At 41.5% G+C, this 25,866-nt stretch overlaps 2 protein-coding genes across 2 annotated transcripts in view; one reads left to right on the forward strand and one right to left on the reverse strand.

Moving 5' to 3' along the window:
• Positions 1–11,317, forward strand: part of alas2 (aminolevulinate, delta-, synthase 2) — a 12,514-nt gene extending 1,197 nt beyond the window's left edge. The window contains exons 2-10 of the mRNA XM_074645171.1: positions 2,121–2,472; positions 2,554–2,649; positions 2,775–2,997; positions 4,625–4,809; positions 4,923–5,102; positions 7,118–7,282; positions 8,844–9,112; positions 10,267–10,429; positions 10,676–11,317. Coding sequence (XP_074501272.1) covers positions 2,142–2,472; positions 2,554–2,649; positions 2,775–2,997; positions 4,625–4,809; positions 4,923–5,102; positions 7,118–7,282; positions 8,844–9,112; positions 10,267–10,429; positions 10,676–10,839 — 1,776 coding nt within the window. The 5' untranslated portion in view covers positions 2,121–2,141 and the 3' untranslated portion in view covers positions 10,840–11,317. The remainder of the gene's footprint in view (positions 1–2,120; positions 2,473–2,553; positions 2,650–2,774; positions 2,998–4,624; positions 4,810–4,922; positions 5,103–7,117; positions 7,283–8,843; positions 9,113–10,266; positions 10,430–10,675) is intronic.
• Positions 10,675–25,076, reverse strand: ttc34 (tetratricopeptide repeat domain 34). Its single transcript, XM_074645177.1, has 8 exons — positions 24,323–25,076; positions 20,913–22,620; positions 19,303–19,525; positions 16,146–16,338; positions 15,815–15,981; positions 15,102–15,375; positions 13,886–14,100; positions 10,675–12,952 (listed from the first exon to the last, which is right to left on the reverse strand). The coding sequence occupies exons 2-8, from the start codon at positions 22,589–22,591 to the stop codon at positions 12,404–12,406; spliced, it is 3,300 nt and encodes a 1,099-aa protein (XP_074501278.1). The 5' UTR covers positions 22,592–22,620; positions 24,323–25,076; the 3' UTR covers positions 10,675–12,403.
• Between the last annotated feature and the right edge of the window lie 790 nt (positions 25,077–25,866).

Below are 25,866 nucleotides of genomic sequence, written 5' to 3' on the forward strand. Positions count from 1 at the left end.
TACAGTATTTTGAGAATCAGTGTTATTATCATATATTCTGCCATAAAACAATATTTATTATTAAATACTATGGATTCAGCAATGAATATAGCATATATGTTATGTTAATTTATGTTTTATTGATTCATCCATGTAGCAGAGAACACACTACATGAATGAATAACAATTTATCCCCAAATGACTTTTGCTGAGAGGAAACATGAGATGTGGGTAGTACAGTTAACTAAAGGATATGTGCATGTGATTAATGGTTAAATGTATTCAACAACAACACTAAGATAAAACATCCAACCTACTTGTGGTGTTTAAAGGACACAGACCAACGTAACGATAACATCTCACCACAAGAGAAAGCCACAGATTCCAAGAATTGCCTTTATCTGCTGACCGCGGGAGATTGTGAGGGTGAAGTGATGCAGCCGGCCTTTTGTTTGTAAACTAAACTACACGTAGAGGTGCTCGTCAGAAAAATTTAAATCTGGATTTTTTGATGTCATCATTTGGTGGATTATTTACATCCAACATTAATTTTATCCTCTGAGTTTAATAAACTTTTAACAGCAGAGAAATGATAGTTATTCATCACAATAGATCGATGCGTCCCTGCTGTGTTATATAGAGGATTATTTGATAGGTGATCAGCTGATGACGTCCGTCAGGGCAGCACTTGAGCGCCTGCAGAGTTCAGATAAGCAGCAGTAAACCTGCCACGCCTGGAGGAGGCACCGACGGCTCTCTGGAGCTAAACTCAACCATTACACTCACTTCTGACCTCTCAACACGTTTAACTTTGTAAACTAGGACGGGATTCAAGTTCAGTCATTTTGGTCACTTGACTATATATAAGGGATGAGATTTGAGTTTTGAGCAACAATTTCTTAAAGAGGTCATATCACGCTCATTCCCAGGTTCATACTTGTATTTTGTGTTTCTACTACTAGAACATGTTTACATGCTTTAATGTATCCTGTCTGTCTTAATATACCTGTCTGAAACGCTCCGTCTTAGCGCCTGTATCTTTAAGACCCCCTCCAGAAAAAGTCCAGTCTGCTCTGATTGGCTTGCGAGAAAAATATGGTGCACCTTTGCAAAGGTTATTGATTTCTTCAGTAAGTAGCCGTGCAATAAGCGGGACAATGTACAAAGAGCGGTCATTGTGGGGATTCTTTCACAATAATGACTGGCTCGCTGTACATTATCCCTTACTTATTTGTCACGTAACTTCCGTACTTAAGTTACACCACTTTCGGGTTAGCGAGTTTCCAACAGACCGTGTGTGTGTTGGCGGTGAGTGTGAGGTTGTTGGTGGCATTATAGCTGTGATCGTAGGTGTAGCAGTGTGTGTACAGTTTATTTGTCGGTGAATAAATGCTACAAAACTACAACTCCTCCGCTCCGCTCAAGCGAGCCGGAGACCAGAGCCAACTTCCTGTATCCTGCGACTCCGCCTCGTTAGGTGGGCTGTCAAGGTGGACCAGCTTTTCTCCTTAAATAGACGAGCCGCCCCTAAGAGCCGCTCAGCTTTTGAGTTAATTATTAACATTTCTTTTAACCGTTTTAACCGATAGCGTTAATCTGTTAAAATGCTTAATGTCGGTTAACGGTTAAATGGTTAATTATGGACATCCCTAGTCACGACGCACAAGGCACATTTTAGCTCTGGTATGCAACGCACCAGTATTGTCTACGATGTGTGGGCAGTGGTGGCCTAAAGGTTAGAGAAGCGAGTTTGAGACCGGAAGGTCGTCGGTTTAATCCCCTGGACCGGCAGATTAAATCTGGGTGGGGAAAGTGAAAAGCAACGCTTGTCCCTCCCTCATTACCACCACTGAGGTGCCCTTGAGCGTTCCTAAAAAAAGAGAGCATTGTTCTCAGTAAACCTCCCCCTGAATAAGTAAAGGTCCGTGTCCGTAAACCCATCCGTGTCAATATAGGGGAAAGAGGGAAAGAGCTGTGTTGACGTAGTTTAAAGAGTGAAAGAGACACAGCGAGCGGGCAGGAGGGGAGGTGGATGGGTCAGAAAAACACAAGGCTTTCGTCGGTAGACACTCCAGATACCCAAATGTATGTGAGTTTTTAACAGCTATAATGGTATATAAATTTCCTATCTTCTAACTCAGAGTAAGAACAGCTGCAGAACAATGGCTGCCTTCCTTCATCACTGCCCCTTCCTGAAGTCGGCGCCTAAGCCAGCTTTGAGGAGAACTGGAGCCGCCTTGCTGTCTATGGCCCACCAGTGCCCCATCATCGCTCGCCAGATCAGCGTGAGCGGCACGACCTCGCTGGAGTCCCAGCTGAACATCTCACCCACCAAACCACAGAGTCACCGACTCCCCACGGTGGGCCAAAGGAGGCTGTTCGCTCAGACGGCGACTCAGGTGGCCGTGTCTGTGTCGAAGGATTGCCCCTTCGTCAACTCTCAGATCGGGGTGGTCCGAGCCAGCCCTGAAGTACAGGAGGACGTCCAGGAAGGTATAGGAATTAAACTGAAGTGAACATACAAGACAAAATAGTAACGTGTCACACTGACAGAGCTGCACTCCTCTTTCACAGGTTCGATGACCTCTCTGTTGAAGGGTTTAAAGGATTCAATCCTCCCATCATCAGCTCAAACCGACACGGTCACCCACCTCCTCAAAGACAACATGGGTATGTTTTACAGTCAGCAGGAAGCCTGTAATATTACTTATTTAATATGATGCAACATGTTTCCTATATTTGCCTAATTAAATTAGCTGATTTAAAGTCACGACCTCCCACTCCTCCCCCTGCAGTCGGCCCCAGCTACGACTATGACCGCTTCTTCATTGAGAAGATCTCTGAGAAAAAGAAGGACCACACATACAGAGTCTTCAAGACGGTGAACAGGAGCGCCGAGGTCTTCCCCTTCGCTGAGGATTACTCCGTCTCCGGGCGGGAGGGCTCCCAGGTATCAGTCTGGTGCAGCAACGACTATCTGGGAATGAGTCGGCACCCACGGGTCCTCACTGCGATCAGGTAAGGAGACGGGGGGAAAAAAGCAAATGTTTGCAAGTAGGAAAAGTAATTTAGGACACCCGATTCGATTGTTAGTAGACAATTAAATAGGCGTTATTGGTTGCTATAAGCACCATAGATGTGGGTCATTTGGGGCCTACTACGCCTACTACGTTTAAACATGAAAGCAAAACTTAAAAGCAACATGTTCTAACATGTGACCTCCAACCTATATGGAGTTTCTCGCTGTCTATACAGTCGCTTCACATAGTGGAGATGAAGAGCTTTTAATGGGTAGGCCTAATAATTCATTTAAACATTTGAAACTTGAATTTTTATTATAACTTATTATAAGTCTGGCTTGATTCTACAAACCTGAAGCTGAATCCAGACATTTGCATGTTCTAACTTTTCAAAATGAAACTACATTTTTTATTATTACACTTGTGTTCAACTATTCAAAATGTGTAACGGTTGATCTTAAGCCATTTGATTTCTTTTTGTTACATGGTTTCAATAAATGGAAGATAGTTCATACAGTAACAGGACAGAGTTTTTGGCACAGCGTCAGCAAATACATGAAATGTAGCCACACGCTAATAGCATGTGAAAACTTCAAGCACCTTCAAGTGGTTTACCAAAACTATCTTTAAAAAAAACAAAACATAATAACATCATATTTACAATATGATCAAAAATACTTATAAAAGAACTTTAGCTTTTGGTCTCCCCGCGGCCTTCAGGAGACTTAAATGATGCTACTTCCTGTGCGTCATGTGATTTATAGAGGGGGGAATGTGTTAGGGCACTAACAGGACTGAGTGAAAACCTGGAAACAAGACTAAAATGTGTATTTTAACTAACATATTGTGAATTTTTTCAATGACAAAATGTATTTGTGTGTCTAAATTGGAAATAGAGTCACACAATAATGCAAAAAAAAAAAGATTTAGAGAGTGTTAGAGAGTGGTGACGGGCTAAAATCCTATTTTTTCAGTGCTCTCTGTAGTTTTTATTAAGGTTTTGCATGATGTATCTTCAAATTGCAGTTAGGACAAAGTGCAGGACACTTTGCTTGATAATATAATGTATTATACAGATACTTTTCATGCATATTTATGGGGACAGAAAAGGCACAGATTCGGCAGAATGGCCCGGTAGATGTACAAGAGTACCCATCTGACCTCCTCCACCCTTACACACAGCCCCGGAACCTTAGATCCTCAGGCACGGGTCAGCTCTCCGTCCCTCACACAAGAATGAGAACTTTTGGGGACAGAGCCTTCAGTGTGACAGCCCCCACCCTCTGGAACTCTCTCCCTATAGAGCTCCGCAACGCACCATCTCTGGACACCTTCAAAAGACTCCTCAAAACCCACCTCTTCACCAAGGCCTATGGCCTCTAGCTACTGTTACATTTGTTGTATTTATTTATGTCTTTGTTAAGCGTCCTTGGGTTTCATGAAAGGCGCTATATAAATCCAAGATATTATTATTATTATTATTAAGAGGGGTCGATCTATCCTGTCAATATAAAACATGTTGATTTATTTGTTAATTAGTGAGGAGTAGTTTGTAGCACCAGAGACGGGACACCTTTCATGGGATTATGTGAATGTTTTATCACTTTTGTTCTGGGTGATCTCAGGGATGCCGTGGACAGGCATGGTGCCGGAGCAGGTGGGACCAGGAACATCTCAGGAACCAGTAACTTCCATGTGACCCTGGAGAAGGAGCTGGCCCAGTTACACCAGAAAGACGCCGCTCTGGTCTTCTCCTCCTGCTTCGTGGCGAACGACTCCACCCTCTTCACTTTGGCTAAGATGCTGCCGGGTAAAAACTGACCTCTGACCTCACGTCTCATAACACGGTGTAGAAAAGGTTGATTTAGGGGGAAGTCATCTTCTCTGGTTTCACTGGTGTGTTCACTGTGTCGTACATTACAGGGTGCGAGATCTACTCAGATGCGGGGAACCACGCGTCGATGATTATGGGCATCAGGAACAGCAGAGCCAAGCGCTTCATCTTCCGCCACAACGACAGCCGACACCTGGAGGAGCTGCTGCAGCGCTCCGACCCCAACACGCCCAAAATAGTGGCGTTCGAGACGGTGCACTCGATGGACGGTTAGTAAATGTTATCTGCAGGGATAGAGGAGATTATTTAGATTTAATTCATTTATTCAATTAACCAGATATGTGGTGGAGGGTAAACTTACCCTTTATATGCAGAAAGAGTTTAGATATAAATCAATTATATATCAAGAGTCAAGAGATGTAAATCTTCATTTTAGTAATATGATGTGTACAGTAGTTTTAAAGAAAAAAATATATATATATACATTTATTTCTTGGAACTGGTGTCTGTGTGGTTATGAAAATGTAATAATAGGTTACCTTTTAAAAACAAATATACAATCGGGAACATGAGTCCTAGAAATCTCAATATTTGTTTCTACTAAAGCAAGAAAAACTTGAAACACTGTGTTTCAAGTACCATTAACAAGAAGAACTGCCACTTGAAATTTGCTAATTCTGTGTGTATATTATAAATGAACAGTGGTGCAATGTACATTTACTCAAATACTGTACTTAAGTACAATTTTTAGGTATTTGTACTTTGAGTATTTCCATTTTCTGCTACTTTATTCATCTACTGCACTACATCTCAGGGGTAAACGTTTTAATGTATTATTATAGATTAAACTACCTAGTAGTATATAAAGTCATAAAAATGAGCTCTACCTTTACCAGCTGCAACATTAAAGTGATGAACACATTAATGCATCAATAATTATAATAATATATATTATTCTGCAGAATGAGTACTTTTGGTAGGTTGATGCAAATACTTTTGTACTTTTACTTAATTAAGAGTTTGAATACAGGACTTTTACTTGTAATGGAGTATTTCTACGCTGTGGTTGAGCTACTTTTATTTAAGTAAATGATCTGTTGGAGAATATTTCTATAATCTACAGTTATTCAGTCTGCATTATGTGTCATTCATCACTGTCTCCCATTGGAGGAAATAGTTTTCCCCTCAGCTCTATTTCTCAGTGTGATATCATTACACCGCTGACAGCTTCATAAAGCACAAACTGAAGTAGACTGAATGGATGACTGTATGGGACCATATATCCAGGAGGATGTTACTGTTTTTCTCATTCACTTTGGCCCAGTTCTTGTATAACAATATATATTTTTTTTTTCAAAACAATATGTTCAAAACTCTGCACAATTAGTTTGTTGTTCACAACAGATATTAATTTCTCTCAAATTAATACGTGTTTTGGCACATGTGTGCAAAAGAGTCAGTGCAATAACCACTTGCATACGTCTTGCTGATCAAAACTGATGAGTTGATTGAACCAGTGGAGGCTGGTCCGTAGAGGCAGAGGAGGTTGATCCTCCTCCATTTTTGAGAGGCAAGAGGGAGATCAAAATATTAAAAAGAGTAATTTGCTGAAAAACAAATTCCATTATTTAATAAATTAAAATTAAAATGCTTCAACAGCGACACCTGCAAGGTAGGCGAGAAAGAGGTGGTTGGGGCAAGGGAGGACGGGTGCTACTGTCCTCCCTTGAGGTGGGACCTCTTTTATCAATTCAATATGACTTTTTTCTTATAATATTACGACTTTTTTTCTCGTAAACTTATGACTTTATTCTCATAATATTCTGCCTTTTTTTCTCGTAAACCTATGACTTTATTCTCGAAATCTCAGATTTATTTTTTTTCCTCCTTAATGTGGCCCTTATACTCTGTCGTACCGTCGTACCGTCGTACCGTCGTACCGTCGTATCATAGACCTACAACAATGATAAATAAAAATGAAAATGTAAACAAAAAACAGTTATTAATTTCCATTTTTAAAAATCCACAAGGAGCCACTGGAGAGGGGCTGAAAAGCTGTAGGTTGCAGACCTTTGCTTTAGAGGATGTTAAGACTGTTTAGAAAAATGGGCCAAAAAAACTATGTATGAAAAAACATATGTATGATGTAGGAGAGATTTTAGTGTTTGAAACTGTAAATAAGTCTCCACATATAAGCATATCTACTGTACATAGTGATGACATTTGCAGCATTAATCTCCTGCTGCTTACCTAATTATAATACCTCATTCTCCGGGGCCTTCAGGTGCTATATGTCCTCTGGAGGATCTGTGTGATGTCGCTCATCGTTATGGAGCTCTGACGTTTGTGGATGAAGTTCATGCTGTGGGACTGTATGGAGCCCATGGAGCTGGAGTGGGAGAGAGGGACAACATCATGCACAAGATTGACATTGTTTCTGGGACCTTAGGTAAGTGTTTATTTCTACACAGTAAGAAAGTTGTTTAATTTATTTTGTTATGATGAAATACAGTAAAAGGGCAAGGCAAAAGAGCTTCAAACTGTCTTAGATTAATTGCCTCTTTTGGACAAACTCCCATTTTGCACTAACTGACGTTGTCATATTGCCAACGTGGCAGCAACAAGCCTGATGCCGCTCACGGTGTTGGTTAACTGAGGGCAGCAGAGGAGCGAGCTGTCATCAGAGGAAGAAGAGGTTTTATCAGCTGGGTGCCAGCTCTACTCCCTCTCTGCTCGCACTGATAAAACCAGCATCAGGGAGTGTCGCTTTATGACAACTGCAGGCTTTTAAAGGTAGAAATCCCTGTCATAGCATATTAAGTCTAAACTCATCTTGGATAACAACACTTGACTTTACAAGGCAGGGTTGCAAGTGGCAATAAATAAATAAATAAATAAACCAGCTCAAACTGAAATAACAAATTAGTAGCGACGTACCATCACACAAAAGTCACGATACGTTATGGTGATGTCATAATTTGACACTGAAACAATAATCAATCATTTATCAAATAATTTAACTCTATAAAAGTTAAGATTTTTTTTAGCTCAGCTAACTATCAAGATAAATTAATGTCAATATAAAAAATAAATGGGAAAATTAACTTTCATGCATTATAATTATTTTTCTCCTCTGTTTCGTTGGTTATTTTATCTTATTTTTATTTTATTCTTGCTCTGTAACTATATCAATTCTGAAAATGCAACTTTAAAAAAAGTGTAAAAATTTAGAAGATAGATAAACAAGATAAAGAAGTGAGTTTATTCTCATTATTAACAGAATATGTTGATAGTATATGTCATGCATTATTATTATGGTGGAGAAAGTATCCATTGGATTATTTATTTTAGTAAAAGAAGCAATATCACAATATAAAAATAAATAATCACCATCAATTAGCTTTCAAAATTACAGAAGTATCATTAATAAATCTACATATGTATTAAAAGTAGCAGAATGGTCATTTTCCATGTTATTATAAAGGTTATATATTCTATATTTTATTGTTATTTTATTAATCTAGTTTGTACTTCACACTGTTTTACCACTATTACTGTTATTACAGCTTTTACTTCTATTTTATTAAATTTGTATCATTTTATTTTCTCACATGCTCAAATTGTTAAATTGCTGAATTGTTTGGTCTTTTTTGTTGTTTTCACGGTCCAAACTGTACTAACCTGTAAGGTGCTATACAAATAAAGATTGATTGATTGATATAACTACTATTATTATTATTATAACAACTTTATACAGTGTTGGGTAGTTTTATCTGTAACAATGCATATTCCAGATGTAAATGTATGTAAAATATCAATCTACAAGGTAAATTTAGCTGTCAAATAAATGCATGAAGTAAAATTTATCTCCTCTGACATGTAATAAAGAAAAAGTTAAGTACTATAAAGTGGAAATACTCAAGTTAAATACCATAAGTTACACCTCCCATGACTGATTACTTCCTGTCTCCTCAACTCACATAACCTTTGCCGGTCTGTTGCTGTTCCAGGCAAAGCCTTCGGCTGTGTCGGAGGCTACATCGCCAGCAGCGCCGCCCTGGTGGACATGGTGCGCTCCTTCGCAGCCGGCTTCATCTTCACCACCGCCCTGCCTCCGATGGCCCTGGCCGGAGCCCTGGAGTCGGTCCGGGTCCTGAGTAGCCCCGAGGGCCAGGTGCTCCGCAGATCCCACCAGAGGAACGTCAAACACATGAGGCAGCTGCTCATGGACAAGGGCCTTCCTGTGGTCAACTGTCCCAGCCACATCATCCCCATACGGGTACGAAGGTTCAGCTGCTGCCTCCTCTTCCATAGTAGTTAAAGAGTATCTTTCAGGTCAGACAAACATTAGTAATGCACTTTATCTCATAATTATCACAGAGAATTATCTTATTATAGGAACTGGATGACAACATATTTACCTGTTACATCATTACGGAACAACTCTGGCACTTATAACAGCATTTTTCTGCATCTACCCTTAACTTTGTAGGCATTAAAAATACCTCATATTATGATGTATAAGAAAGTAGAGCTGCAACGATTACTCGATTAATCGATTAGTTGTCACGTGTTTACTGCAACCGAAAAGTGACACAGAGGGGTCGTTAAGCATGTGTTTACTGCAACCGAATACTGCAACCGAAAAGTGACACTGAGGGATCGTTAAGCATATGTTTACTGCAACCGAAAAGTGACGCTGAGGAGTTGTTAAGAACGTGTTTACTACAACCGAAAAGTGACACCCAGGGGTCGTCAAGCACGTGTTTACTGCAACCGAATACTGCAACCGAAAAGTGACACTGAGGGATCGTTAAGCATGTGTTTACTGCAACCGAAAAGTGACACTGAGGGATCGTTAAGCATGTGTTTACTGCAACCGAAAAGTGACACCGAGGGGTCGTTAAGCATGTGTTTACTGCAACCGAAAAGTGACGCTGAGGAGTTGTTAAGAACGTGTTTACTACCATCAAAAAGTGACGCCGAGGGGTCGTTAAGCACGTGTTTACTGCAACCGAAAAGTGACACCGTGGGGTCGTTAAGCACGTGTTTACTGCAACCGAAAAGTGACACCGTGGGGTCGTTAAGCACGTGTTTACTGCAACCGAAAAGTGACACCGAGGGGTCATTAAGAACGTGTTTACTGCAACCCAAAAGTGACGCTGAGGGATGTGACAAAGCGTCAGTATGTAACGAGTTGGGATGAGAACGTGTTGGACTACATCATGTTTTTAATGCATCCTTTAAATACTAATTTAATTAATCAATTTGTAATGACTTTTTTTAAATGCATCTTAAGATTACAATGAAACAGAAATGTTCTATAATATTTCCAGTGGTGTACTCTTGACTCCGTAGACCAAGATAATCACAGTAAGTTGATTCCTGAATAAAAACATGACTCACATCACCTTTCATGATCTGTTTTCTAAGGTGGGCAACGCTGAGCTGAACACCAAGGTGTGCGACACCCTGCTGGAGAGACACAACATCTACGTCCAGGCCATCAACTACCCCACAGTGCCTCGTGGTGAGGAGCTGCTGCGCCTGGCTCCGTCTCCTCATCACAACCCCGCCATGATGGAGTACTTTGTGGGTGAGTGTGGGGATCCTTAGGTCAGAGTCGTTCTAGTAATCAAGTTAAGTGGGGACAATGGCCGGTGCAAGTGATTTATATTTGTCCTTTAGTGAGTCTCTTTGCTTTGAAAGCACATATAGGTCTCTTGGCATCCACTTGTCACCGTATACTGCAGTGCAGTAAAAATTTTAAGACAAAGAAGTAAAAGAGAAATAAATGTTGGCATTTAATTGTTCATTCTGAGTGTCTGTGTTTGATCGACAGAGAAACTGGTGGAGGTGTGGCAGGAGTCCGGACTCCTGCTCAGCAGCCCGGCCACGGCTTCCTGCACCTTCTGTGACCGCCCGCTGCATTTCGACCTCATGAGCGAGTGGGAGAAATCCTACTTCGGCAACATGGAACCACAATACATCACCGTGATGGCATAATACCAAAGTACGTGTGGCGTCTCAAACACAAGTTGTACTTACAGTATATGTATACATTTGATGCTATATTCAATTAAAGTCCTTCTTCAGGTGCACTGAGAAGATCACTAAAGTACTGATTTTGTACTTAAACATTCTTTAATGTCAGTGGTATAGATTTCTGTTTTCCCGTATTTATGCTTATAAATTATGTTTGCTGTCATGGATATGATGAAAGAAAATTGTGCCTTTTCAAAAGCATAAAACCTGCACATTGGGCACTTTCTTAAATCTCTTATCTAGGTGTGATAGTTTGAATTTAACTATATTTAATTTCGTGATTTCCTTCATACCATATAATTATCATGACTATCATGTTTGTACACAATAATTAAGTTACTGATGTATAAGTCATAAAATGTGTGAGGTGCAAAAGTTAAAATCTGTTCAGAAAATACGTGATAATAAAACATTAAATAAATTTGTGGTGTTGAAAACCTTCACGTACTCCTCTCATATTCAATATACTGATTTGCTGTAATTATAAAGATATTAAAAAGATTAACAAACACCGTTGTTAACGCTACAAACTTAAATTGAAATTGAAAGACATGATATGAACTAAAGCACCGTGTCCTCAAAGGACAATTTCTCATCAGTTAGATCCGTCCACCGCAATACGACATCTTTAAAGGGATAGTTTGGGTGTTTTGAAGTGGGGTTGTATGAGGTACTTATCCATAATCAGTGTGTTACCTACAGTAGACGACAGTCGGTACGCCTCCAATTTGGAGAAGTACCAACACAGGAGCAAAGCAATGTTCTGCTGTGGACGGGGACGGCAGAAAAACATATTTTAGCCACCTACAAGAAATCAATATCAGTTTAAGTGTACGCTATATTTAGAATATTTCCACCGCTTTACCTTGCCATGAGACAGCAATACAGTCTATGTTTACAACGGGTGACTGAAGCCGTTCTCTATGCTCTCGCCAAAGAAACCAGACTCCATTGAAAAACACAGTAATTTACCTCACAGAACAAAGGAGGTGCTGGTCTACCGCTGCATCGTTTGTTTGTGTTATTGTGTGAGTTTGGTTGGTTCGGATTCACCAAAGTCACACAATAACACAAAGAAAGTAACCGATCGAGGCAGCGGTAGACCAGCAACTCCTGTGTTCTGCAAGGCAAAAATTACAAGTTTTTTCAATGGAGTCTGGTGGCTTTGGCGAGAGCAAAGAGGGATACAACGACTTCAGTTCCCCGTCTGAAAGGGCTGTCTGACGGCAGGTTAAAGCAGTGAATATATTCTAAATATAGCGTAAACTTAAACTGATATTGATTTTTTTACGTGGGCCTTTCATTTAGGTGGTTAAAATAAATTTTGCTGCCGGCCCCGTCCACAGCAGTACATTGCTTTGGTTCGGTTTCTCCAAACTGGGGGCGTGCCGACTATCATCTACTGTAGGTAATACACTGACTATGGATAAGTACCTCATACAACCCCACTTCAAAACACCTGAACTATCCCGTTAAGGTACAGGCACTGACATGGCTACATTATGTGAGATTCTGACTATCAACACTAGTTGACATTGCAGGGGCTCGCCACTTCTCGTTTGACCCTTGCCCTCAGTCTGCGGAGCTCTACGTTCTCACTGTCCACAAGGAGGCCACATTCAATCATGGTACAGGCTTTACTGAGCTGCTGGTCCCCGTAGTGCTGCAGCGCCCCCCGCAGGAAGCACTCAGCCAGACGCGGCCTCCCCAGACCAGCCTCCACACACTGGAGGGCCTGGTTCCTGTGGATCTCCAGGGCCCGACTGAAGTCCTCCAGAGCTGCTCCTTCTCTGGAACAGAGCACCAGGCCGCGGCCTCGCCGACACAGGTCCTCCGCCCAGACTCGGGGGTCGTCCGAGCAGCTGGAGTCGGATCCATTGTTGTGTTTCTGGATCACTCTGTCTAGGTCAGCTACGGCCCGCTCGTGTAGGCCCAGCTGAGCGAGGCAGGCCGCCCGCTGGCGAAGATACTGGAGTCTGTGATCGCCGACTGCTTGTACCGCCACAGTCAGGAGGGTGAGGGCCTGATCCCACTGACCGCCTGATGACACACTGCTGGCCTCCTGCGCTGCTGCCTGTCACAATATAGATGCTGAGCAATTAATACGCAATTTATAAAGAAATAAATACTCCTAATTTACAATACTTTGGCCAATTTAAGGAAAGATGCTGTTGCCCTGTCTTGTAAGTATTGTATAATTATGTATTGATGTTCTCCATTATCCTTCATTATTCATACTTTTCCATCTTTTCTGACCTTAATGCAGTCTAGTTTTATGAGATATTCATTATGATACGTTCAGAGAGAAACCTCCTAAATTGATGAGGTACCACTCCAGTTTCAGACAGTTTTGTTTTTCGATATATTTTAGTCTGCACTGTATTAAATCATAAAACGTGAAGTAAATAAGAATGGTAAAATGTAAAAACATCAGACAGAAGAGATTAAATCAAAATTTCATGCAGGTGAAATGAGAAATGATGCCCAACGAACACAAGGCTTTCATCCAGGAGACCACTGTTCGTGTCCCGTGCGTTAAGTTTCACTTTCATATTACAATCAGCTGTTTGTTCGTGTCCCGTGTTCACGAAGTCCAGTCACATTTTCACTGTATAAACATAGCAATTTTAATATATATTGTATTATCTTTATTATTCTAGGATGTCTAACAGCATCAGGCAAAAGGACTGCAGATGAAAACTAGCCTCTCAGCTCATTGTCCCTTTTCAATTAAAAATTAAACCAAACTAAATGAAGCCCAACCATGTTGTTTTTTGGATTTGTTGCCTGAACCTAAGCACGTGTTTACAGCGACTGTCAATTGACGCCGAGGGGTCTGACAAAGCATCAGTAAGTGATGAGTTGGGATGAGAACGTGTTGCACATACAAAACTATCTTGAACACAAAACACCTTTATTTATTTTGCAACTCTCTATCTTTAGTCAGCACAAACATCTCTGGCACAACGCCGCTCATTCTAATCTGAATTCCCGCACGTAGGCTTACCTGTGCCGTGCGTTTCCGTTGATTTAATGGGATCAGGGCCAACAATAAAGCCAGACTGGATGAATCTTTCTCAGTCAGTTTGCTGAGCCGGCGAGCTGCGCCGCGGTAGTTCTGCTGCCAGGCCTCCACCACGCCCACCCTGGCCTGGGCCACGGCGTCTCTTGGCTCCTGGCCAAACACCTGGCACAGATGAGCGCCTGCTGCCTTCGCTTCACCTGGAGCAGATGGACCATAACAGCAGGAGTAAGGATTACTGTAAACAAGGAGCACAGTGGTTCAGTGGTTTTCTTTATCAAAGTGGAAACACCACACAGCCTAAACCAGGGGTGTCAAAACATAAGGGCCCGAGGGCCAGAACCAGCTCGCCAATAAAATGAACTGTTATTCCTATTTGTCCACTGGGGGTTGTGCTGTCCTAATAAGAGAAGCAGGCCATATGCTGGATACGCTATTATAGAGCCCACATGCTTACGTACAGGCTACATGACACAACACTGTCAAGTGCAGGCTACTGCAGGAGCTGCCGGTGAGTTTTATGCAATTTTAGCTTCTATCCTAGCTTTTATTTTTAGCTTGTTTTTATTTTCTAATCTTTAATGTTTTAATGTTTTTATGTTTTTATAACTGTTTTAATTATTTCTTGAATGTTTCTGTAAAGCACTTTGAATTGCCCTGTTGTTGAAATGTGCTATACAAATAAAGCTGCCTTGCCTTGCCTTGCCTTGTCACAAAAAAAGAAAAGTGGACGGGTTTCCAAGAAAAATGGACCAGTTCCTATTTCTTCACAGAGGTAAATGAGAAGCCAGTGTGTTTGGTGTGTTCACAGCACTGTTCAGTGCTCAAGGAATATAATACTAGGTGTCACTATCAGACTCATCATGGTGAAAAATACAAGAACTTGCGAGGACAACTGAGAACAAAGAAGATACATGTCTATTTTTAGTCATATCCGAGAGATCAGTGAGACATCTCAGGCTATTCATCGTCTGTTTAGTAAATGCATTGTTCATTAATTGTGAATGTTTTCAGATTGTACTTCTTTACACTATAAGAAAGGGAAACATCTGGAAGTGTTGTTTTTTTATAGGTTATTATCCAATGGTTTGACTGGTCCGGCCCACTTGAGATCAAGTTTGACACTCCAACCATTTCCAGTGACATCAAGGATCCCACTAAGAAATTCAGCAGCAAAGTTTTGGCAAAGTTCGCGTCTCACCTTTGGCTAAGAGTGTGTCCACATAGAGGAGATGCCATCTGGGGTCTCTGCAGTCAGTCCTCATCAGAGCTCCAACAATTATAAAAGCCTCTCTGAGCTGCTCTTCGTGGCAGGGCACGGCGTTAGCGAGCAGGATGTCCGACAGGTTGGTCCGACAGAACTGATGCAGCCAATCGCAGACCAGCTTCCGAGCCTTGTCCTTGAGTGACAGGATGTCTTTGGTGACGATGTCGGTGTTTATCTGAAGTGCTGCCAGGATGTCATGAGTGCATTCCTGAGGGTTAAGAGGCAGAAATCTATATTTAAATTGATCATTCATGTCGCCTACAGCTGCATTAGATACTTTTAAGAAAAGAAAATTGGTGAATGAGACAAGTTCTCCTAAACCACTCGTACAAGCCACTTAAGAACAAATCTGTTCGTACGAGTGGTTCTTGCATGAGGCCCCTATTGTTAGATGTGTTGACTTCTCTGCCATGACATGAAATTATGCATCTGTTGCCTCTTTTTTCCTGCACACGTTGGTCAACACAAGCAGGATACTGGCAGTTTACAGATGTCCCTATATATTGTCCCTCCTGAAATTCAAGTTTATTACCTGCTAGTTGAAGCTACTTAATGTGTTAAGCTGCCTGGTGTAGCTTTAAGTGTAGAAAAAAGGAATAAACTGTTTAAAGGAGCATGTTTTTGACAGCGTTTCAACTCAAGAATACCTTTTGTTGGTTGAGCGTGAGATAGGTGAAGCCTCTTCCACACAGGGCCTGAACGTGTTTCGGGTGCTCCCTCAGAATGGCACTGAAATCAAAGATGGCTGTCTTTCGTTGGCCCAGCAGGGCATAACACCTCGCTCTCTCCAGCAGAGACTCTGCTGCCTCGCCACCTGGAAAAACACAATTTATTTGAAGCCAAACACAGAAACAAAGCCTCTATTTTGTGCCAACTGTTCTCTTTATCCCTTAAATCCTATCTAGATTAAAGTATTACTCACTATTTAATCAGACCAATAACAAATAACAAATATCTCATCAATCAGACTCTAATCACCAGAGGCCATGATGGCAATGGAGAGATACGACACGGTCTCCCTGACGGCGCTCTCCTCTCGCGTGCCCTCCAGGATGCGTTTTGCAGCGAAGTGGCAGTGCGCCTGCAGCAGAGCCCGGTCCTTCTGTTGTGCCACCGCCAACAGGGGGCGCAGGCAGCTGGTATCGCCGCACTGAATGAGCTTTTTCAGCAGCTGCAGAGAAAATGGACAGATGTGAAAACTTTATCTCTTTCCCTGCAAGCTGTGAAATTAAGGAATTAATGTATTAGGCTACCTGACCTGACACACCACCACTTCAGAATAATGAACACTACAAAATGTGGTATTCAATTCAGTTCATTTTCTTTGAGCAGTTCAGCAACTACATTGCTTTTTATTATGTAGTTATGTGTCCCACCCAGTGCCTGAAATGGACATCGGCACTTTTGATTTTTGTCCACACGAGTACCCTTACTTCTTATTGCGTACTGCCACTGGTGAGTCTAGGTACATACCACTAAACACCTGCGTAACTGCATCTATGTGTAAGCACATAGCTTGTCATAGCTTCTTAATGCTGAGAAAAAAGTGCTGAAAATGCCTTTGGTATTCTTTCTCATTATCCAATTTAATCTGTAGGCCAACTTATTCTAAGTTGATTCTATTGTAGCCTATATACAATATTATATTTGTGCACAATTTGATTTGTATCAATAGCTACATAAAAAGTATTTATTAACCAAATATCCATTTATGTACAAACTGTGGAAATGTATGTCGTATGTCGGCCTAATATGTAATGAAATGCATATGAAAATGCATTTGAAGTGGGATATATTACCGAGATATATGTATAAATATAAATATATCCAAGGCACATGCAATGGTCATGTCATGTAACTGCTGAATTAGGGTAATGGCACGTTTTTTGGTCCAATTCCGGTCGCAACATTTCTTTGCTGTTCAAAAACTAAAAAATTACCTTTTGACATAAAGCAAACCAGTCCTATCTGATTTATCTTACACGCCCAAAATAAAATGGCACTTTAATCTTGGTGGAATGTGTTTGATATTTAAGTAAAAGGAAATTCACAGTCACAGCTCTGTCGGCTATAGTTATAGGCTGGAGCTCTGTACGCTACCTTTGACTTAACATAACCGTAGGATAGTAAGTGGACTGCAGTCAGTGTTGAATCATTTTTGCTCTATTTCCAAAAACAATTCAAATTATTAATTTAATTAATTAATGAAAAAGAGTAAGACTGAACCAACTGATTTGTAGTTGTAATGCTGAACATGCTGGTAATTTTACAGGTGACTAGACTGTGTTAATGTTTCTGTTGTCTGCTGGTTTGTTGCAGCTCTTACTGTATTTGTACTTGTGTCCTGCGGCTGTTGTGGTGAGACAAGTATAGATTTGCTTTGGCACCAGGTTTTTCAAAGGCTACACCGACTCATATATACAAATTAAGAAACCTAATTAGAGGGGGGTGTAAATGAGTCCTTGTGGTTCCTCATTTCTTGAATGTCGACACTTTGAGGCTGTGTCCAGAGATCAATTTGAGTAAATGAGAATGACACAGCACTTTCAATTTCATGCAGATTTGCCCTGTGTGATAAAGTGGTTCAACAAGCCCACGGTTCAGTTTGTATCAATGTTTTTGGGTCACAGTTTGTTTCGCACACTATAGAGAAGAAATACATAACCATTTCCAATGTTTTTTAACTCCAAAAAATATAAATTTATTGATTGATAGTAATGAATGATATTTCTATATTATATACAATACGATACGATAGAAGACGATACGATACGATAGATACGATACGATGCGATACGATACGATACGATACGATGCGATACGATGCGATGCGATACGATAGATACGATGCGATGCGATGCGATGCGATACGATACGATGCGATACGATGCGATACGATACGATAGATACGATACGATGCGATGCGATACGATACGATAGATACGATGCGATGCGATGCGATGCGATACGATACGATAGATACGATGCGATGCGATGCGATGCGATGCGATACGATACGATAGATGCGATGCGATGCGATGCGATGCGATGCGATGCGATGCGATACGATACGATAGATACGATGCGATGCGATGCGATACGATACGATAGATACGATGCGATGCGATGCGATGCGATGCGATGCGATGCGATACGATACGATAGATACGATGCGATGCGATGCGATGCGATGCGATACGATACGATAGATGCGATGCGATGCGATGCGATGCGATACGATACGATAGATACGATGCGATGCGATGCGATGCGATGCGATGCGATGCGATGCGATGCGATGCGATACGATACGATAGATACGATGCGATGCGATGCGATACGATACGATACGATACGATACGATACGATAGATACGATACGATACGATACGATACGATACGATACGATGCACTTCATTGTCCCCTTGGGGAAATTTGTCTTGGACTCAGTGTTGCACACTATCAGCTGCCTCCACAGCAGCATCAATAAATAGAAACATTAAAAGCAAACATCAATCTACATGTAAACAGAAAAACACATCACAATGTAGACCACAAACTACATATATTGCACAAGATCTATATAAAACAGTATAAATAAGAGATACAAAATAAGAATAAGAACACCATGATGCTATTGCACAACCCTAAAACTCAAAATTTTGATTTTGAGTTTTTAAAACGGTTCAGTTTGCATTTGGGGACTCTGTATCGTCTGCCAGATGGTTAAAGCTTATACTCAGAGTGGAGGATGTGAGATGGGTCAGACAATACTCTCTCCGCTTGCCTAAGAACAGACTGCTCGTAAGTGCCATATAAAGCCATATGACTGATTTTATACATGAAATAAGTCAGGCTACTTGATGGTTAATTGGTGCCTAAGTTCAGATAGTTGCCTCTTCTATGTCTCTGGCACCTCATCAAATAATTAGCAGGCCTATATTTAATAGAGGTGCAACAGTTCAACAAGCCCACGGTTCGGTTTGTACGTCATACAATGTAATCTTCACATGAAACTGTTAATTGTCACAATAAATAATAAATAAATTATAGTTTTCCTAACTAGGCGGGAACACACCCTGAATGTGGGTGCTTCTGCACCTCACTTTGGGACCCACCGCTCCAAACCCACATACCTGATTGGTGTCGTACAGAAATCCTCTGTGCAGCTGCAGCAGGGCGAGGCGAGCCAGGACGGGTGCTCGAGGACCGTTGGGCCCGATGGACAGCAGCAGCCTGTAGGCTTCTTCCACCCGGCCGAGCTGGTACAAGGCGTCTGCTGCCAGGATCTGAGACCCATCAGCACCGGGCTGGAGCTCCATCAGCAGCGCAGCCAGAGACTGGACACCAGCAGGAGTCCTGGTGCACAGAGCAGGAAAAAGAAAATGCATTTAATTTTCATCGTAAACTGAAATGTGAACAGGACTAAATACATTTTAAAACGAGTTAACTTCCAATTTTGGATCGGTGACAGACCTTTTTCACAGCAGACATTTTGACTTGTCACAGCAGGAGAAGCACAGCTGTTACTAATAACATTAACGACGGCTCTGTGTCATCACTAACTTTAGTATTTACACCTGTGTTTTTATTACTGTGACAAAAAAGGCTTATTGAGTAGGGATGCACCGATTTATCGTCCGAACATCGGTATCGGACGATTTTTGCCTCGTTGACTGCAATCGGCCTATAAGATAGCAGTATATTTTTTATTTTTGGCATCATTGGGCAAAAATTCCATAATAACCTTTCAGTATATTGTAATTCAAGTGTTTTGAGAGAAAGCTAGACTTCTGCTCCTCCTCATGGCTCTGTTTTCAGGCTTTAAAACATCTGTGATGGGAGACTAATGACCAATTAATTGATCAATCACAGGTCATTTCAGAGAGAGAGCGTTCCTATTGGCTGTGCTTCAGTCATGTGACCAGAACTTTGCGTTCCTTCACCAGATTTCACAATGGCGGTGGCGTCCCAAACTTTCTCATTTTACAGCTAAACCGTGCACTACAAGATGATTCTGAAAACATCTGAGGAGAGAAATAGGCATTACAGTAACAGAATATTAATTCATATTTGATCAGCACTGCCTAGTTTGACCATTTGGTCGGAGTTGGCGAGTGATTGACAGCCGGCTCTCATAGACGGCAGCTGGACAGCAGACCTCAGATCAGCTCTTACTGCTTGTTTTCCTCCGGTCTGTGAAATCTTACAGATGCCGTTAGGAGCACCGGAGGACACAGAGGAACATGATTTTTTTCAGGTTACCTGTTTCATGTACTGTCACGATACAGCGACCGTTTTATAAAAATAACTTTTTTAATCATATTTGCTCCAATCTCGCCTACTTCAGCTTTAATTACATTTAATTTATGTTTCGCAAAATGTTTTTGTTGGGCTAGGTCAAAAATCACTTTCATTGAGTAGGTAGTTGGATGCAGGCTAACGCGCTTTTGAGGCACTTATTTTTCATGTGAGAGAAGCTTATTTTAAAGCTGGTTTCATAAATTTGTACGATATTTGTGCTCATTCAAGATATGAATGAGGGGCTGATTAAGAGTGAAGACAGTTCAGTTATTTTTTTATAATGAAAATGTCTTTGTTTCCCTGGCACCAACGGGGGAATATATAACAAAATAAATAACAAAACATCAGTATCTGTATCGGCTATCGGAAAATTTTAACCCATAATTTTGCAACTGGTGCATCCCTACTATTGAGTAAACTGTATGTGAGACACACGTCGTACTCTGATTTGTGGTTGTCTCTCTTTGATGGGGCCTGCAGGTGATCCCCCTGCTGGGGCTGCTGGGAGTCTTCACCGGAACTGGACTTGGACTTGGACTCGTGCTCTCCAGTCCCCTCCAGCATGACTCGTCCCTGCTCCATTAAAACAGTAAACAGCAGCCCCCGGTAGTTCCACGGCACCAAGCAGCGAACGGTCAGCGCCGTCTCCTGAGGGTGCAGCCTGCTGGCCGTCACATAGTCTAGAGCCGTGAGGTAGTTTGAGCCGCCCATCATGCGCAGGAGCCCCCTGCCGCAGAGCGCCCGCACACAGCTGGACGGGTGGGGGGCGTTGTGCTCAATCACAGCCTGGAAGTCTTCTAACGCCCCCTTGTGGTCGTCGGAGAGAAGTCGTGCGTATCCACGAAGAACCTGCACCGTGTTCTGGTAGCTCTGCTGACCTCGGGCAGCAGCCAGCTGGCTGCAGATCGAGAGGGCCTCTTTGTGTTCCCCTCTGAGGAGAAGACAGTCGGCGAGTCGTACCCGCAGCTCTCTGCCTCCACCACCGGGCTCTAAATGGCACAGAGTCCGCAACTGAGTGATCACGGGGTCCAGGAGCTCAACGCCTTCGGTGGACCGCAGGTCTGGACGGATGAGGACCCTTTCCCTGTAGCCAGACAGGCCTCTCTCCGCCTGCTGACGGAGATGGGTGCGAGCAGCCATCCCTGTACCCTGATCTGTGAATAGCTTTTGAAAATAAACTCGGGCAGTGGCAGGGTGCATCTCAAATGCATCGCCCAGATCCCCGCAGGCCTCAGCAGTCCGTCCACCTGCTGACAAGCAGGCAGCTGCTCGACTGGTTAAGAGTCTCGCTCTCCTCTCTCGGGATGACTTGTCTGTACTACTCTCTGATGTTTCCTGACTATGATGCAGGAGAGCAGCGTACACCTCTGCACTGTCCCCAAACCTGCCCGTCAAAGACAAATACGCTGCTTGAAGTTCCTGCACTTCTCTATTATCAGGCGAGACAGCCAATAAAAACTCAATAACTGTCTCTACATCTAGTTTATCATTCTCCTTTGTTGTCTCTGCACCCTCGCTATCAGATATTAAAGAGGAATGTAGGTGCAGTACTTGGTCTGTAAAGGCTTTCACTATTTTGTGTAGGTGCTGAGCTTGTCTGCTTTTCACCAGCGTGACGGTTTCAGATTTGTTAGTCTGGTAAGCGTTGAGGTAAATCTTCAGCCCTTTGATACCGTGAGGCCCTGAGAACAAGCAGGCCAGGGCGCGGGTGATCTCCAACACCACGCGATCGTGTGGATGAGGGTTTCGCATCCCCTCAAGCAGAGCAGTGCAGCGATCAAAAATCTCCTCACAGCCGTGCCCGCCACTCTGGAGGAGAGACTCCATTTTGAAAACGGTGGCGGACAGATTGTTGGGGCAGAGTGTGGACAGAAAGACCGCGGCGAGACCTTTATTGAGACCCTCGGCGGGTTGACCGTCAAGCCAACCTTCCAGAGTAGAGACCACCCCGCCCAGGCCGGACTTCAGTTTCCGCATGTGGGACACGGTGGAGGCGGCGTGAGTCCTGAAGGCGGACATGTAGAGAGAGGTCGCCCTCCTCAGATCTCCAGCCTCCAGGTGCTCGTCTCCGTCCGCACACAGCGCTGAAACGTTGACTCCAGGTCGAACAAGAGCAGTCATGATCAGGCATCTGTTTTTTCTCTCTTCACCTGTTCACCGTGATGACAACATTGATACAGTGATGTCACCTGATGGTTAAAAAACAGGAAATGAGGATAAAAGTTCAAAGTATTATGTCAAATAGCAGAAGTCCTTCAGTAAGTGTAAAAGTATGAACAATACCAGGTCTCTGAAACCTAAGCAGCTAACTGGAATTCAGCCATCATTTATTTGATTTTATTATCTGGTTCAATATTATTTTTACTGCTGATATTTGTTCCATTGTGTAACTGGCGTTTTGTGACTTTTTTTCACAGTAAGTAGGCCCTATGATAATAATGCAACTCTCTATTTAGCAACAGTATTATGGTCTTTTATTAACAAGAACAACTGGGAAATGGGGAGGGTGGTTTTATATTTTTTGTATAGCCTATTATATGGAGATTTTGTATTATGTATACCCAGGGAAGGCATAGGCCACATAGATGGTCGCCTAGGGCGCCACCTACTGGAAGGTACTGGCTGCCCTCTTAAAAAATAAAATAATAATAATAATAATAATAATAATTAAAAATGCCGTTGGGCGCCCTTCCTCATTTTCTGCATTGAGGTAACAAATGAACAAATAAATAAATACACTTTCACCCTTGTAACTCTCGTTGTAGTGAAACTGAATAAACACTAAGCCAACAATATCACAATACCAATTGTTTATTTATATTACAATAAATACAGTTATTTTTTAAATATAAATCTTAATTTTTGAGAGAGTTGCAGCAGGTTCAAACCCTGCTTAAGGTCCTTCTGTGTGGAGTTTGGGGTTACAAATCTGAATTTCACCTAGGGCACCAAAAGAGCTAGAGCCGGCCCTGTGTATACCAGAATATTTTCAAAATTCAATAAAGACATGTTTAATATATATATAGATATATATATGTGTATATATATACTGTGTATATATATACACATATATATATATATATATGTATGTATGTATGCATGTATGTATATATATATATAATAATATTATATACAGTATATAGAGAGATATATTATATAAATATATATAATATATATAGATATATATAATAAACTATAATATTATATATATATTATATAATACATATATTTATAATAATATTATATATACACATGTATTATATAATATATATAGATAATGTATATATAATATCTATATATATTATAATATATATACATATATATACATATACGTATATACATATATATACATATACATATATACATATATATATATATATCAAGAAACACTTAATTATTTTCAGTTGAGCATGTTTGAAAGTCTTTATCTGCTTTGCACCTGCATTGCAAAATAAGAAATTAATCTTTATACAAAGTGGAATTGTGTTAAACTAATACAAATTGACATACCGTGTATTTTAAGCAATTTACACTAGCAAAATTGTGAATATTGTGTCAAATTGAAGAACATTATCCTAAAGCAAAAAAAACGAATGCACTACTAGGAGGCAGATCATATAAGTGAAAAAAACTGTGGTCAAAATTAATATAAATAAATAATAAAATGCCTAATTTAACTTAATAACAGCCCTCCTGTGTGGAGGATGTCCTGCTGTCTCTGTCTGCTTCACCTGTTGTAATCTACCTGCTACCTGCTGCTTTAGCTGCTGTTACCAACAGTAGAGACACAACAAACCTGAACTAAACACAACTACAACCGTGACTTATGTTAAATAAAGGAGAACAACTCACCGGTGGTCGGTGGTCGGTGTCTCTATCAGCCGGTCAGACCAGAGGAGCTGCTGGGCTCCATGTTAGTAACTCTAGATCTGTCCGTTCAGCGTTACCATGGCAACACGGTGAGTCCAACACTAACTACGACACAAAAACTACAGAGAAATTTGTTTAAAAGTGTTTAACAGACACACAGAGAGAGATAGAGAGATAAAAACAACCGACACTAGCTCCACGTCCCGGTAAACTCCCGGTTAACTCTCCCGGTTAACCGTTTCTCTCCTGTTGACCGCGGGACGGTCCTGATGCGCGAGCTGTTGTTCCTCTGATAGCGATGTGTAGGTCGCGAACGAGCCGGCTAAAAGAGCCGGCTCTTATGGTTCACTTAAAGAGTCGGCTCTTTTAGCTTTTAAGTGAACGATAAGAGCTGGCTCCCGTCCGAGAGCCGTTTTTTTTTTGTTTTTTTTTTCATTATTAATTCAAGGCAGAATGATAGGACGATCTTCTCTGCGCCACGGGCACTCCATGCACTGACTGTGAATGAATGTTGTGTTAATGACGTCCGTGCGACCAATCAGGTGATGACAGATAAGGATCATAACATCAAGCAGGGTGGGGGTGCGCGGCACGCTGACGGTCTACAGGTACAGAGCAGGAGGGAGCGGAGGAGAGAAAGAGAGAGAGGAGTGCAGTGCGCAAATAGCAGACAAGATGAGTGACAGTCGGAAACGAAGCAGCATGTAAAATTATGGTATTCTGGAAATTTTAGGATTAGTATAATTATATTGAATAATTTAAGTGATATATGTGCATACATTATAATCATAGGTCAAAATAGCTAAAGCTAAATTTGGCTGAATTATATAAGGCAGAAGTGAAGTAAAACGAAGAGCCGTTTGGGAGCCGAAAGAGCCGGCTCTTCTTGGTGAGCTGAGCCAAATGATCTGGCTCACTAAAAAGAGACGAAATTCCAATCACTATCCTCTGAGCGCGGGTCCGGTTGCCCTGGAAACCACTAATAACGCTCGTCCACAGAGTGAGACGCTGCTGGTTGTTTACTAATATAATACATTCATGGTTGTTTAACTGTTTAACGGCTTAAGAACCGGCGATAAGATCCGTTTCTTTACAGAAGTAGACGGTTAAAGTGCTTCTAGGAATGCTGAAAGCGAGAAAAAGTAGTGAAAGTGATAAAATGTGGTTTAAACATCACCAGAAAAGCGTTAATTATTTCCCTCTTGACATTTTTAGAGGCAGAAGATGTGAAAATGTGGGCCAACAGTAATTTTTCCTACACGAAACTAGATATTTTCCCATGTTGTAGGCTATTAGCATCTTCCATAGGCTAAATAAAATATAGTGAACATAATGGAGTGGCCCAAATTAATAGATTAGACGCCACAAATATGATATTCTTTGTTTCAAACGTCAGCATGTGTCCCAAAATGATACGTTCAGGTACAGTTGGAATGTAGTGACATCATAAAGGTTTATTCCCACTCTGAGGCTGCACTGGTTGTTTTTAAGAAATCTCATAAACTATTGTTTTACTGCTTTCGTTT

The sequence above is a fragment of the Sebastes fasciatus genome, chromosome 8 (assembly GCF_043250625.1).
Source record: "Sebastes fasciatus isolate fSebFas1 chromosome 8, fSebFas1.pri, whole genome shotgun sequence".
In the NCBI taxonomy this organism is placed as follows: domain Eukaryota; kingdom Metazoa; phylum Chordata; class Actinopteri; order Perciformes; family Sebastidae; genus Sebastes; species Sebastes fasciatus.

Coding starts and splice junctions, on each gene's coding strand:
- ttc34 (XM_074645177.1), bottom strand. CDS start 22,591: ATGACTGCTCTTGTTCGACCTGGAGTCAACGTTTCAGCGCTGTGTGCG. Junction 19,526..20,912: donor AGAGACAACCACAAATCAGA/GTACGACGTGTG, acceptor TCTGTGCACCAG/GACTCCTGCTGGTGTCCAGT. Junction 12,953..13,885: donor AACGGAAACGCACGGCACAG/GTAAGCCTACGT, acceptor ATATTGTGACAG/GCAGCAGCGCAGGAGGCCAG.